Source organism: Ptychodera flava, chromosome 14 (assembly GCF_041260155.1).
Source record: "Ptychodera flava strain L36383 chromosome 14, AS_Pfla_20210202, whole genome shotgun sequence".
Classification (NCBI taxonomy): Eukaryota; Metazoa; Hemichordata; class Enteropneusta; family Ptychoderidae; genus Ptychodera; species Ptychodera flava.
The window spans coordinates 9,781,361-9,797,905 of record NC_091941.1 but is presented as its reverse complement, the minus strand read 5'-3'; the positions used below and the strand labels follow the sequence as shown (position 1 = coordinate 9,797,905).

General features: G+C 35.3%; 1 protein-coding gene across 1 annotated transcript; it reads right to left on the bottom strand.

Moving 5' to 3' along the window:
• Window positions 1-1,680: 1,680 nt before the first annotated feature.
• On the bottom strand, window positions 1,681-7,871 carry LOC139149285 (dehydrogenase/reductase SDR family member 7-like). Its single transcript, XM_070720939.1, has 7 exons — window positions 7,755-7,871; window positions 5,108-5,364; window positions 4,642-4,881; window positions 3,360-3,479; window positions 2,367-2,542; window positions 2,172-2,229; window positions 1,681-1,802 (listed from the first exon to the last, which is right to left on the bottom strand). Exons 1-7 carry the CDS (start codon window positions 7,810-7,812, stop codon window positions 1,782-1,784), a joined length of 930 nt encoding a protein of 309 aa, XP_070577040.1. The 5' UTR covers window positions 7,813-7,871; the 3' UTR covers window positions 1,681-1,781.
• Between the last annotated feature and the right edge of the window lie 8,674 nt (window positions 7,872-16,545).

The following is a 16,545-nucleotide window of genomic DNA, read 5'->3' as shown; positions in this document are numbered from 1 at the left end:
AGAGAGGATGTTTGGAGCCATAGCGTGAAAATCTGAAAACCAGTTGTATTTCTTTTGAAACACAAATTTCTCTCACTTTTCTTGTATATTTTCCAGTGATGTAGGGAGCCTGTTAACTCTTGTTTGGAAGTACAAAATTGTACCATATCACTGATAACAATTATCCCATACTTTAAATTTCATCCCATGTTGATGCTCAAGATAATTGACCTCTAAAATTCATCAAGTTATAAAATTACTTAAATACCCTTGATATTAAAAAATAAATCTACCCACAACTGGAGGCAGAAAAAATTAGCAGTATATAGTCAATGCTATAGCTAGAATGGCAGCTCCATCACCTGAAGATACCTTTTCAGAGTTTAGAATGACCCGTACACTAGAATACGAGCAAGAAAATTCAGTTTGTAACAAATATGACTGCTGAAACGTATTTGATTTCTCTACATTTTATTTTCTATCAAAACATTCTTTTTACATCACATGGCTCTCAGAGAACTGATATGAACCTTTCTCTCTGGGAGAAATCCACTGTAGTACACTCAAAAAGTTTTTTCGACAAGCATTATACTTATCTGCTGAATGATAATTGATTGTTATAGCTTCGTAGAAAGCAATGTCAGATTGAGAGCCATTGCCTTGGAAATGAAAACACGACCAAAAACCTTGGTAAGGTTTAAAATAGTACTGAGATTCTTGTTTATAAATAATGACATATGAGTAAATTACATGTGCTGCAAAATTGTCTCTTTCTTTGAAAATGTAAATTTTGGGGTGCTGTACTCATTTCCGCAGTATTTTGTCACTGTGCGTGTGCATCATGAATTTGTCAAAAACTGTGTTGGATTATTCTTGAACATGAATTGAAATCTAGTTATTATGAATCAACGATTTTAATGCAGTGATTTTAGTAAGTCTTAATGAAATCCAATCTTCAAAAGATAATGCCATTACATACAATGAACCCTGTTAGTTATTTCAGGACTTCTGAATTTGATGGTTGATGGGAAGACATGCAGATGGAAAGATCTACAGTTGCCTCTACAAAATGTATTAATTGTCTACAAACCTGCAGTTTCAATTGAATCAAATTGACATCTGAATGTTTGGAGAACCTGTTTCATAGAAGATAACATTTGTCCGTAAGGTGGCAATGTTGGCTGCAACCCTTTCTTAAAATTTGTTGCAATTAAATCACACATTTGTAATTCATACAATCTTTTTTCTATAGTTAGGGAAAGGAAATTTATACACATGTATACCAATACACGCAGTACTACAGTTAAATTTTAAACAAAATTTCTAAAATGTTTTTTTGTCAATTCAACCATTCACTGTACATCATTTGCGAATTTCTATACTTTGTTTTACAATTTTTTCCAAAACTTCATATTTTTCATCACAAATGAGTATCACTAGAATGATATCTCTCAAAATTTGTCACTTCTTCAGTTTTGTTATTCAAGGCGTGTATTGAAACCAGCTGCCACTTTGTCTAGAACTCATCCTTCATTGTGGGATTTTCCAAACCAACAAAGCCTATACACACCACAGTGTTGACAGTGGTGACTGATATGCCAACATCATAGGTTCTAGACTGCTTGTCATGTCATGAAGGAAGAACTTTTTATTTAAAATAGGCAAATGTACACCTTAAAAAATGATATGAGAAAATTACAGTCACTCTGATTTTATGTAAAAATATTTGCATATATCTAAAGGATTCCATATCTCTCTGGACCTTGAAATGATCAGAAATCAGTTTCATGGTGCCATGGTGATTAATTGGTTTTCTTCCCACACTGTAAAGGAGAAATAGACAAAAAATTTGAATATATACATTTACTGATTGTACTGCTTTTTTATTGATTTCAATTTGGTAAAATATATGAGAGTTAAATTGAGCAATAGCAACAGAAATAATTTGGTGAATTTTCACAGGTTCAAAACATGTTTTCTTTCTGTCACACTTTAGTGACTTCAATTTTTATTGTCCGATCTGTAAACAAAGTCCAGTATAGTGTCCACCAACTGCTTGACTTGTCTGTGACTTTATCTCAACAGTATCTTGTCTAAAGAGTGCTTTTAAACTCAAGACATTTAGGAGGCATTAAGTTGTATTTTGTGATGAGTTGGTATTCAAGAAATAGCAGAACAAAGTAAATGGTTACCATGTTATCCCTCAGAGACTTGATGCGCTTTCTAGCAAAGAACGTGGAATTAAGAGATCTGGGAGACAAAAAAAAAATTACCAAAGGTTAAAAGTCATCCTAGATGAAGAAGTAGACTTGATATACAAATTTTCAATGCTGGAAATATCTATTAATCTATTCCACTTTTGGATCTCGACTTGTGAATTGCCATACCTAAAGATTGTGGGCATGTACTGTGCAATGTATGTAACCAGAAGGGCTGGATTTCTAGCACACCAGACTTCAGACATCTTGTTGGCCATTGAGATGATAATGATCTGTGCACATCTGGCTGTCGGCATTCTGTTCCCATACTGCATTGCAGCAGCTATACCAAGATCTTGAACAGTCTGGGAAGAGTCATGGATTGAAAAAACAAATGAACTGTCACATTACAATCTCACCATGTGTTAATGTTCTGTTAAAATTACTGATAAGAAAGTCCCAAAACAACCTCTCTAGAGTTGCAAATGTGTTCCATAAAAATAGAGCATTCTTGTTGAGTGACGTTGAATCATGGGAGTCCTAAGGTTTCATTCGGATCATTTGTTAATTGACATTTTGCTACTCGTATTATGTAAATTATGGAAATGAATAGCAAAGGCATTCAAGATAAAGTCACATGGACAGATACGTCAATTTACTGTTAGTGATATTTTTGCATTCGTTTTGTTTGGGTGTTTCTGTGATTCATTGTACAACATATAGGTGACTTGAGCATTTAAGGTAGAATGCCCCTCAAGGAAAGATATTTGGACTCTCACTTTTACAATATTCTTTTTGAAGTTCATGGAATAAAATTTTTCATTGGCTTATTTTGTTAAAATCAGGAATTTTATTGTCCCCTTAATTAACAGATAACACAGGGATGGTGGCCATTTTGAATTTCAAATATTGGTAAATATTAGGTAATATGTTTCTCCAGTACCAAAATTTGCACAGTAAATCTATCTTTTTCGAGGTATGTGAACTTCCTTAAAAACTGAATGCTGCATAATAACCAAACAATCAGTAATCCATAGAGGTATGTATTCTATGGAGGTACATAAATTTGACTCTGCACATCCGATCACTCTGAATTCTTCTACAAACGTTTATCCAAAGTAGACAAACATACCATATTAGCATGGAATGAGGGTACTTTATGAACAACATCTGATTACATACTTTGTCCAAAGTAGTTGTCATGGCATTCTCTACAACCTTGGAAACAACAGGACCAGGACATATTGTTGTCACGGTAATATTCTCATCATAAAGCTCCGATCGCAGAGCATCAAAGTAACCCTGAACAGAAGACACAGTGGTAGACAACTTCATCAGATTACGTTTGCACACATAAACATCAAAATCTGTTATTTTCAATGCTAGAGTCAGACAACACACAAAACTATGATTTTCAAAAATCTTGGTCAAATGAAAAGTGACCAGTTTCTAATCTTATTTCAGCATCAGTGTTACAGTGAAAAACCAGTTGAGAATGAAGATGAAATTGATTGAAATGTTCATTATCACACTGGTGTAATTGATTCGAGCACTTGTTCCTCAATTTGCCACACTAGTGGCAATGATCAAAAAACTGTATATTGACCCATTATAAAACTAAAAGAGTATACTGTCTGGTACACTTTAGATACAAGCATTGTATGACATTGCTTTACTGCTCCATGTGACAATTATATAGCAGCTGAGTCAGAGTCAGCTATACCCTTGTCTTTGCCTCGGCATTTCTTGAAGTTCTTTGTCCAAAGAAGTTAAAGTTGAAAAGAGACCTAATTATTTTTAATACCAATTATCCAAAATTTTGAACCATTTAGTTTCTTTTTTCTACACAAACCACACACAAACTTATCAGTTCCTGACCGACTGGTTGTATTGCTATATCTGAACAATAACAGTGGAAGCCTACTGTGGAACAACACTATCATCCATCTGTTGTTTGCCTCAACTGCACTCATTGGACTTGAAGTAAAATTTGAAACAACTTTACAAACAAATTACACAAGTGACGTAATATTTTGATAAATTTCATTGCTCATTTCCAGCTGGCTTTCAATGTATTAATCACCTTGTCAACTCAGCCTGTACATATGTAAACTGCAATATTATTGTTGACAAGTGAATTCTGGTCCAAGAACTCAAATGTGAACAATAACAGTGCATTTTACACATATATAGATACTGTGCTGACGAGTGAAATAGTGGGCATTTAAACATTCTTTTGGGAGTTGAGTAAAATCTTGCAATTGGCATACAAAATAAAAATAATGAAAATTGGCATACAAAATAAAAATAATGAAAAGTTAGCATTATTGGCTCTGTAAAATATTGCAAAATAACACACATACAAAGAAGTATTTGTAATGAGCACACAGTACATTTTTCCTGACACAAGAAAATTCAATGAGTGATGTTGACCAAAAGAAAAATACAGATGTAGACTGACTACCTGTAATGCAAACTTTGCACCACAATAAGCAGTTTGTAGAGCTGCTGGTATCTTCCCTGCAATGCTACTGATGATGACGATATGACCAGATTTTCTTTTTACCATGTCAGGGAGAACAGCTTTAGTAAGCGACATCGTACCAATGACGTTCAACTTGATACATTCTTTGTCAACTTCAAAGGATGTATCAGGTGCATAGGAGCGTTGAGTACGGCCAGCATTGTTGACAAGAATATCAATCTAAGAGAACAATAAAATATAAATAATAAAATTAAATATATCATGAAGTTATGTAATCCACTAAAGTCTTTCAAATTATGGTAAACTTTTTCATTTCAGTCCAATTTTACCAAAAACTGCTGATATGTGCCGTTATTATTATTATTATTATCATTATAAAGTGCTTTTGTCAGTTATTTTCATCTAAAAACTTTTAGCAGGAGTGTTTCAACAATTTAGTGATTACCTTGTCAAATTTTGACAGGACTTTCTGTGCAGCAGAAGGGTGACTATCAAAGACACTTAGATCTAGTGGTAATATCATGATGTCCTCATCTTCAGTGACACCTCTTTGCAGACATGTTGATTTCACTCTTTCAAGTTCACTCTTTCGTCTTGCTGAGAGAATTAGTTTAGAGCCTATGCCAGACAATTGGTAGGCAAGTTCCTCTCCGATGCCACTGGAAGCTCCTGTTATCCATATCACTTTACCTTTGAGATTTTCTGAAAAAAAATTTCTCAGAACTGTGATAAATATCTTTCTCTTCTCATGAAACAGCAATAATAATAAAAGAAAGTCAAGGAGCATATTGATCAATTGTTACACTCTTGTGATTGATTTTCATTTTAGATTGAATGATTTTTTATCAACTTCAGTTTAGCACATATGCAAGTCGACACTGAGAGCGCTGTTGTATCAACAATGAGAAACTGCGATCTACACCAATCTGATTAAAAACAGATGTAGAGTACGGCGACATCTATAAGTACATGGTATTCTCTTGCTGTCGCCTCTCACTACATTGTGATATACATTAAACCGAGAAATGAGAAATAGATGATACACAACAGAGATAATATGTGGTATGCAAATACTCAATGCATGAAAATCCATTTATGGATGCACTGACTTTAAGTAATACCAGAATATGAACTGAAAATGCTCACGTGTTTAATTATATATTGCAGTTATGTTTAAATTTGAACCTTTGGCACATGTTTGTAACTTCATTGAAAGTGTTATGATCATCATAATGAATAATATTCACCACAGATTAATTCTAAATCAAAGTATAAATCCCAAATCAGGAAAGTTCATTAAATATGCAAATTAGGAATTGCCTGAAATGTTCTCATTAAATATGCAAATTATGAATTGGCTGAAGTAAAAATGTTAAATGACTTTCAAAAATGTCGTATCATAGTATCTTTAATGTACAAAGCAATTCGTCAACTTTGGTCTAGTCAAGACAGATAAATATCCTTAATTAGGAAAATTCATTAAATTTGCAAATACGGAATCGGCTAAGGTAAAAATGCTTAATGACTTTCAATGCTGCATCATAGTATCTTTAATGTACATGGCAAGTTTTGTCAAATTTGGTCAAGTCAACACAGATGAATATCCATAATTAGGAAAGTTCATTATATATGCAAATTAGGAATTGGCTGAAGTAAAAAGTTTAATGACTTTCAATAATATTGCTTTATAGTATCTTCAATACATGTAGCAAGATTCATCAACTTCGGTCGAGTCAATTCAGATATACATCCCTAATTAGTGAAGTTCATTAAATATGTAAATAGAGAATTGGCTGAAGTAAAGCTGCTTAATGATTTTCAATAATGTTATATCATAGTATCTTCAATGTACATAGCAAGTTTCATCAACTTTGGTAAAGTCTATTCAGATTTATATATCTAATTAGGAAAGTTTATTAAATATGCAGATTAGTATTTTGCGGAAGTAAAACTGCTTAATGACTTTCAACAATGTTATGTCATGGTATCTTTAATGTACATAGCAAGTTTCATCAATTTTGGTCCAGTCAATTCAAATAAATATCCCTAATTTCAAAAGTTCATTAAATATGCAAATTAAGAGTTTGATGAAGTAAAAATGCTTAATGACTTTCAATAATGTTAAATCATAGTATCTTCAATATACATACCAAGTTTTGTCAATTTTGATTGAGTCAAATCAGATATATATCCCTAACTAGGAAAGTTCATTAAATATGCAAATTATTCATTATCTTTTTTGTCACCCCTTAATGTCTTTCACAGCTGATATATCTTGGTGTGATCAATATTTGTAGCAAATCTCATCGAATTGTGTGCAGTTGTTGTCATCCGTTTTTTCTAAAATCATTAATTATGCAAATGAGCAAAAAAGTAAGCAAGCCACACCCACCAAAAACTAATCAGTTCTTGCCATTTGCAAACTGAATCTATGTACCATATTTGATTCTGATCTGATGAGTTGTTTCTGAGACAGACAGACACACAGACAGACAAACACACAGACAGACAGACATCGCTAAATTACAAAATATGCAGTGGTCGGCACACCCGACGTGCGTACTGTATACCCTCAAACAATTCACCACGTTTGTAACATAATTCCCCCCTTGCGACGCATTGTCATAAGGCAGCGGATTTACAAGACCTATAAAACTGCATTACAGGATTTAGATAATATTGAAGTTTATGCATAAAAATACTTGTATCGACATTGTGGAGTTTCGACCGAGACTGAGACAAAAGACATTTACACCAATATGTACGGATTCAACGCTGGGTGTCAAAATAAAAAATTCTCTTATCAGACGACTACATAATAATTATATGCTAATCTTCGGAACACATATAATTTGTTCATCCTGTAGCCTGGTCATGAAATAGCAGTCAAACAAGCCAACCTAAAAATTCAGGCAGTCTAGTGTTGAATGCTTAAAATTTAAGTTAATAATTCACTATCTCTTCTTTATTTTGTAACACAAACATTGGTGTTTCGTTTGAAAATAAGAATAAATTTCTTGGATATCATAATATCATCCAAGGATTGGATAGAATATTGCTATCCTCTAAAATATCAAAGTATGAATACATACCTCCATTTTTAATGCCAAATCTTTCATAAAATTTCAAAGTCAGATCGGTATCAGACATGCAGATGGCAACAACAACAAGGAAAAAGATGATGACAACAAACCATGCGAGTAGCGACATGAAAGTCATGGTTACCTGGAGGATAGTAAAAATATGGACTTTAATGGCAAGGAATGGTTACTGACACTGACTTTCAGAAAAGAGTCGATGGAACATAATGGTGACATTCATATTACAACAACACCTCTTATTGTAACTGTGGAGCTAGTATCACTGTTTATAATATCAATGGATTTTTACTATGAGCATGTCAAAAACTAATTTATTATAATGCAAACGGCACAAACAACTATCATTCTGAAATGTATTGCAATAAGATAATTTGTATTTCAAGATAATTTGTATTTCGATTTGTATTTCAATTCATAGCTTCCGCTATCCTACAGGAATGCAAGGGTTATTAAATCATGTTTTCTAAACAGGGATAAGTTTGTATGCAGCAGAAGTACCAATACATTTCAATTTTTTTGATCCCTGGTTATTGGCATTATTTCAGTTAGAGGAATACGAATTCACATGCAGCCGGTATTGTAATTAACATAAATTAGAACTTTTCCATTGGTGTGGTTCTACAAAATGGAGCTTCATGACCACAATTTAACATTGCCATAAATAAACATCCACACTTCACATTGACTCATACGGTGACAGATTCTTTGGTACTATTTTTTATGACTTTCACCAAAACATTTTTATGAAAAAATGCATCATTTTCATCATTCTTGTACTTGTATTTTCAAAGAGTCTTTTTAAAATATTGCAAAAATATAACATTGATGTCATTCAAAATATACCCTTTCAACCGTCTTGGTATGGTAACTTCAATCCCTCAAAATCTCAACATTGGTTTTATGACAAATTGATGCAAAACTAAATAAGGAACTGAAAGAAGTGTTTAAATTACAGAACAGCGGTCAGAGAAGTCAACATTATATTTTATAAAAAATTTCCCAAATAGCTATTCTTCATGAAGACACAGAAAGAAGACATACATTGCTATTTAATTGTTAAAACTCGTCCATAGTGCAACAAAAGTTGATAAAACTGTATCTGCCACGCTATTGCAGAAGAAACAACTTTTATGATTGTATAATACTCTCTGTAGTCCTAGTTTACTGCTGCATGTTAATCACCTACCAAACTTTTCTTGCAGAAATTCAGGGTATGGTTGACGATATTCTTGTGCAAAACCAAGCCATGACCTTTATAGTGTGTAAAACAATCGTTACAACAGGAATTTATTGAAACCATAGAACCATGTGGTGAAGTAAAATGTTATCTGTAATTGTTGAAAAGTGCAGGTTGTATGAGAAAACTCATAAAAGGCAAATCGATTTTATTTTCTATAAATATTTTTAACTGCTTACCTGCCTACCTTCACTGACTTTAGCAATTTCAAGTTTACACAAAAACGAAGCACTCACGTACTTTAGCCTGATCAAAACAACAAGATGAATGGTAAAGCAATCTCTATGATGCAACAAAGTTTCTCCACTGAGAGTGGAGGTGTTACCTCCATAGTGGATGTAGGGTACTCATGTATCCATGTAGACGGATCCATGGATACATCTGGTACCTTATTAGCAATAAATCATTCCCATCAACATGATGTATCATAGGTAATCCATTTCCTGTAGTACTATGGGTACTCTGTATCATGGAGATGAAAGCTACTACCGCCATACCTGTATAGATCGGCATAGATCGCTAGTAATACTCATCGGAATTGCAGCGAATCACAGAAAGTAATTTATGTGCATGGCTTGACTGGACTACAGTTAGTCAATGTAACATGGCATACATTTAACCACAGCGATTTCACTACTGTCATGCATGACTGACAATTTAGGTCTGGTTGTCAGATGCAACCATTCAAGGTACCTATTTAGGTACATACCTCATTACATTCTTCACAACATTATAATTAACTACTCTGACCAGAGCTCGCAACTATTGCTTGTGGACTGGTCACTTTATGTTCCAACTGAACACTGCCATGACAAGATAGGCTGCATTCACAAATACTAGGGGATTTAATAGTTCTAGGGGTAATGTAGGGTATGGGTGGGATCTGAAAATATTTTGGTTCACTTTTTTTTCACATTTTCAGATTCCTCCTGTTTGGTAGGTAGTAGTACTAGTTCAGAATGACACAGTTGTGTGTGGTTATATGATACATGGCAAATGTCCCATGCACTTACGTTGATTTTTTTTATTCCTGGGGCATTCAAGTTCGGCGGGGGGGGAGGGGGGGGGGGTCACTTCCGTTACCTACCAACATCTATACATGCCACCCTTTGTGGTGGTTTTTTACCTATGTGGCCTAAAATGGGGGTATAAATTTCAGTGCGACCAGAGTCTAAAATTGGGTATGATTTCAGCTAGCCAACTTTAGTCAATGTCAAACACATGTACTTTCACTAAAAGTCTTTAAAACTAGATTTTCCCTATATGCTTAGCAAGATTTTTATTTTTTTTCTGTTTCGGCAAATCATGACTTAAGAACAATGGACTTACAGAAAGGATTTTCTTGTGCCCAAATCAGGACATTGGCCGTGTATCTAACCACAAGCGACTGTCAAGTTGGTCTAGGGAGCTGCGGAGTACTAGTATGCCATGTACACAGGCGCTCGTTAGCTGGTTAGTCCGGTAAAAAGATCGATTTTCGGCTCGATCTATCGATCACGTACTCGATATGCCCGCCACTGCAACCTAAATACTAACAATGTGAGTATTTAGGTTGCATACTCACATTGTGAGTATTTAGGTTGCAGTGGCGCGCATATCGAGTACGGGATCGATAGATCGAGCCGAAAATCGATCTTTTTACCGGACTAACCAGCTAACGAGCGCCTGTGTACATGGCATACTAGACTGACCAGCCAATGAGCGCCTGTGGCCATGTGCTACGACTAGCAAAACGAAAATCTGCAACTAAATTGATGAAAAGAATGCAAACGGGCGAGAAATCAAGAACCGGTGTGGTCATACTCACGACACAGGGATAGTACTTCTGTAGAAAGTAGAATCAATTTCAACCAGATAACCGAGAGTGACCCATTGAACCGTGCAGAAACAACAGCAATAACGATTTGACTGATGAGGGCGATATACACGTATATAGCATTGCATCGAAAGTGTGGAACTCTGTACTTTATTAAACACAACGAATAAACTCCTATAAATTTTCTCATTTAGTTTTGAATGATGTGGGGAACCTGTTTACTCGATTTCAAATACCAAATTGTAATGCTTGTAACAATTATTCTAGGTCTCACAGGTCTGTTCCCGGGGTCTGTTACTCTGAACCAGAAACACTGGTTTTGGACCGGGGAGTCCATTCTAGGCTGCGTTCTCACAGAGACGCATATTTATAAGAGATGTTCGCACAGTAAAAAATAAACACGTATTGCGCAGTTCTGCTCGCAGGTGTTTGACGCTACCCTCCGTTGATTTGACACACACATAGATATTTTATTGTGGTTATAGAAATGTTGTCAGCAGTTTGTAGAGCCATATTCCCGACATTCTTAAATTAATCCATTTTAGATGCATCAGTGGACTTTTTGGATTTATCAGTCTAAGCCGACTTGAGTTAATCCAAATCTGGTCTGGTCAATAGAGACCGCTGAAGAGTGCCCAAAATGATGATCATGCTGGACTATGTAAATTGTGAATTCCTGGCTACACTTTGCCAAATGGTGAAAGACTGAGCATGGTGATATACCAGGAAAATTTTGTTTTATAAAAAATACAGACATAATATGACCTAGACACTACTTGTAAGATCCCCAGGTACCTCTCGGCAGGCCAAGGCGAGTTCAACAAACAAACTCCCTTTTGAAAGAACGAATAGTAACATGGTGGCCGGAAAGTTACTATTCGGTCTTTCAAAAGGGAGTTTGTTTGTTGAACTCGCCTTGGCCTGCCGAGAGGTACCTGGGGATCTTCAGTGTATTCACTACAAGAGACATTCAGAGTTCATTGGTACTACATAGACTTTATTTCTCTGTAGACAAGCTAGACAGTTGCCATCGCCCAAGATACGCTTCTCCCATTGTCTAAATGTCTTGGGTCCGCTGTGTTCCTCTCTCAATGTTCCAATCTACTCGAGCAACTCTCTCCTCGTTGTATGTTTAAGGATGGGATTTTAAACGTTATCTTTAAGGCGTGGCTTGGATCATACGATAGACATGAATTAAAGATAGAATGATACATCCAATCATAAACGTCAGTGTCACAATTAATATTCAAACCTCACTGTGACACATGTTCTTGTTTTCGTCCTGACTTCCGTAAACACCCTCGTAAAACGGAATTAGCCTTATTGTGCGCTTGTCTAAAAATATGGTTTGTATGCATATCGACTTATAATTGAGATCTTGTTGTTTTAATTAACCATTTTACTGGTGTCGATGAACGCTAGGTTCATTAACCTTTGTCTGAGATAAACTGATAGTAACAACCTTAGTAACTGGAATTATCAAGGGCATTTATGCTTGCCGAAAACATGTCCATTCTGCATGATCTGTGATGACTGTCATTTTCTTTAATATCATAGTATTTTGTAAAGACGCCATATTTCAATGGTTTCGTCATACATATCCTAACTCTGAAATAATGGTTCTTCCTTTTGTCTTTTTACAGGAAGGGAAGAAAACCAACTAGTCTCCACACCACTCACTAAGCATAATCTCTGTGACTGTGTACAGTGTCAGTTTTCAATGTCCATTCTCGATGGACTTTTTGTTATTTTTATCTTTACAGATAGTTTTAAATTTCACTTTAACAATCATTTCCATGATGGTCAGGACAATGTCCATCATGCAATTCAACAATATAAATGTTTTTTAATCACGTAAACTAAAAATGGTCTCTCTCTCTCTCTCTCTCTCTCTCTCTCTCTCTCTCTCTCTCTCTCTCTCTCTCTCATATATATATATATATATATATATATATATATATATATATATATATATATATTATATATATATATATATATACCGTATATGTCTGTGTCTGTGTCTGTGTATCTGCGCACACACAAAGATTTGTACTAAAAATGTACCACTTTTATGAGGGAGTCCCCAAATACAATTAACATGGAATTAATTCCTTGTGTGAAACAATGCTCCTATGAACATTATAGAGTGTAGAATGCAAACAATCCTGAATATAATGTTTAAAACCTGTTTTGTCTATTCAACACAGCTCACTTTAATACTGTTGCAACATCAACAATAAGCTTACCAATATTGTAGTGCAATTGGTAGGCAGTATACATATCTAGTGGCACTGACTGGTTTACACTGGACCCTTTCTTCTGTTATACCTTGCTGGTGCGCTCGTTGTTACTTTGTCAAAGTTAATCCGGTGATAATCTGGTGACAGCGTCCACAGATTAGTAATTTACCCTTGCTTACTTTGGCGAATTAGGCAATCAAACTGGTCAGATAATAGATGCAGCATGCTGATAAAACGTTCACGCAAGATTGTCAAGGGCAGTGCAAGACCAAAACACCAAAGTTTGGTAGAAATAAACCTTTATAATAGCAATACAACAAAACACCTACCCATCCCTGGGGACGGACACATGTATAGGCTACCCCCTATGGTCCAATCACAACACTGACAATGGTATTTGAATATTATGCATCAGTACTATTGTGATGGCTAGGAAGCGTGTAAATATGTCTAGTTTCCCTGCCTTGTTCATAGACCTTAAAAACGGAAGGACAGGCAACTAGCTATTTTCTTTCATGTAATCCTGGTTATAATCCGTGAAAAACTTGAACACTCATTAACATAAACAAACGTAACTGTTATCTCTCGTATCGCAAGCTCACGGAAATTCCCGTGATTTGAGAGGCTTGTCAGACGCGAGATTATGTTAATCACTACAACATTGCGATCAGCGCATGCTCAAGCTTTCGCGTCTAATTTCAAAGTGTCGTGTTGTAAACAACAATAGCCCATTGAGTCGGAGACGCGTGAATTTAGTCCTAGTTTTACAAATGTACGTATGACTTCCTCCCAAAAATACTAGTTCAAACCACGAAATAAGACACGTAGAAACGTACATTAGCACTGTCATGCATTATTTTTACAACAGAGAAACATGAGACGGCAAGAAAAATTACTCAGAGGAAACGCACAAAATGTCGTGTTGTAAACAACAATGGCCGATTGAGTCGGTGACGCGTGAATTTAGTCCTAGTTTTACAAATGTACGTATGACTTCCTCCTAAAAAATACTAGTTCAAACCATGAAATAAGACACGTAGAAACGTACGTTAGCACTGTCATGCATTATTATTACAACAGAGAAACATGAGACGGTACGAAAAATTACTCAGAGGAAACGCACAAAATGTCGTGTTGTAAACAACAATGGCCGACTGAGTCGGAGACGCGTGAATAGTCCTAGTTTTACAAATGTACGCATGACTTCCTCCAAAAATACTAGTTCAATCCACGAAATAAGACACGTAGAAACGTACATTAGCACTGTCATGCATTATTAAGAGGGTAAAAAAATTACTTAGTTGAAACGCACAAAAAGATCGTCCATCAACAGCAATCATGATGGCCGATCGAGCTGGAGATGCCTGCACGTGAATTTGGTACAAATTTGGTGAATTTGGTACAAGTTTTACAATGTAAACATGATTTGCCCCGCAAAATACTAGTCAGTTGACGAAATACCTAACGTTGAAACGTTTACTATCATTGACATGCATTATCATTACAGCAGAGAAATATGACAGGGTATGAAATTTTCAGTTGAAACATGAAGTCGCTTCGTAAACAACAATGGCCGATCGGGCTGAAGACGCACGAGTTTTTAAAAATACTACAGTGCCGAAGTGCAAGAAGTACATAATGAAGTAAAAGAAAGTTTACAGCATTACACATGAATCAGAAATAAACGGAAGAGTTATCAGGGGTGTACAATGATTAGATTGCAAAATTAACTTTGCCGACTCGATCATGAATTGACGGGAATTACAAAAAACAACAACAATAAATATACCTAATAGTGACTCATCTGTCGAAAATGGTAGCAAAATTGTCTGTAAAATCAATGGGTAATACAATGCTTGAAAACAACGTGAACTAGACCCCGGAACAGAACGCGACTTGACTCGACAGCACAGGTATAGCGTCTTCTGTGTAGCTCCAGTGCTGCCAAGACGTCACTGTGTCATCACGTGACGTGTTTTGCGTTTACATAACTGCGCAGAGGATTATAACCCAGATCGTACGGGTAAACACGCAAGTTTCTTTGTCTTTTCTGGCAGTTGCCTGTCCTTCCGTTTTTAAGGTCTATGCCTTGTTTGACTAATGTTAGTGTTTGTACGTATTAAGTCATCTATTACCGGTAAACGGTGAAAATGTTACTATGCTTTCCAATTACATCTACATACCTTTGCCCTAAACGTTCTAACTTGTTGATCTGATGCTGCTGACAGAATATGAATGGGATGATGCTGATAACTTATTGGTGAAATGAACGTGCATACTGTAAAATATATCTTATGATGTGGTGTTTTACATTCTGTGCTGTGCGTGGGAGGGGATGCGTTTGCAGCCATAGCGTGAAAATTTGACAACCAGCTGTACATTAAGGTGCGGCATTGTGTTTTTATCGTTTTTAGAAAGTTTAGCTGGAAGTTTAGAAAGCTAAATTAGAATTGTCTAAATCTAAATCTAAACTTAAAAAGTTTAGCCAGAAACGATAATTATCTCTTCCTAAATAGCGTTCTAAATTTAGAAATTAGCTGAAGTTTAGAAAGTCTGGCCTCGGGTGAAAACATTTTTCCAGGATATATCCGATAAAAACGATAATTATCACTTTCTAAATATCGTTCTAAGTTTAGAAAATAGCTGTAGTTTAGAAAGTCGGGCTTGGAGTGGAAAAAGTTTTCCAAGGATATATCGGATAAAAACGATAATTACCACTTTCTAAATATCGTTCTAAGTTTAGAAATTAGCTGTAGTTTTTATTTTTTTTATCTTTTATTGTAAAATATCATCCCAACTGACGGGGAAATCCCCATATACAACAAATCTGCTCTTACATTAATCAATTAATTCTCTCAAAAGCATGCAGTATGTCAACTTTTAAGTGCATCTCTTTAAGAAGATTGTATCTTACATTGAATTCGTTTTTGAAAACCGTCTCGATAGGTACATTTACATTTGCAATCCAGTATTTATGGATACTCCATTTTCCAACTAAAATTAAAAATTGTACAGATTTTCTATGTGTGTTAGTAACGGTACTTACATTACACTCTGTGAAAATAATATTTGATGGTGATATTTCAATTTCTTTCCCTACAAATCAAATTAGCTGTAGTTTAGAAAGTCGGAGTTGGAGTGGAAAAATTTAGAAAGTGATAATTATCGTTTTTATCCGATATATCCTTGGAAGAAATTTTTCAACCTCAGGCCCGACTTTCTAAACTACAGCTAATTTCTAAACTTAGAACGCTATTTATCGTTTAGAAAGTCGATGTTAGAGTGGAAAAAAATTTCCAAGGATATATCGGATAAAACCGTTGGTACACCATTTCTGTTGTCATCTGTATATTCCCTAGTGTTTCAAGGGAAAAAGTGTGAGCTTGTAGGAGCAGTCTTGTAGAACCTGGAAAATGCTATCAGTTTTCCCCAGAAGTAATGTTTTAAAAGCTGAAATGTGACTTGTCCAATAGACCGACGAGATAGTAC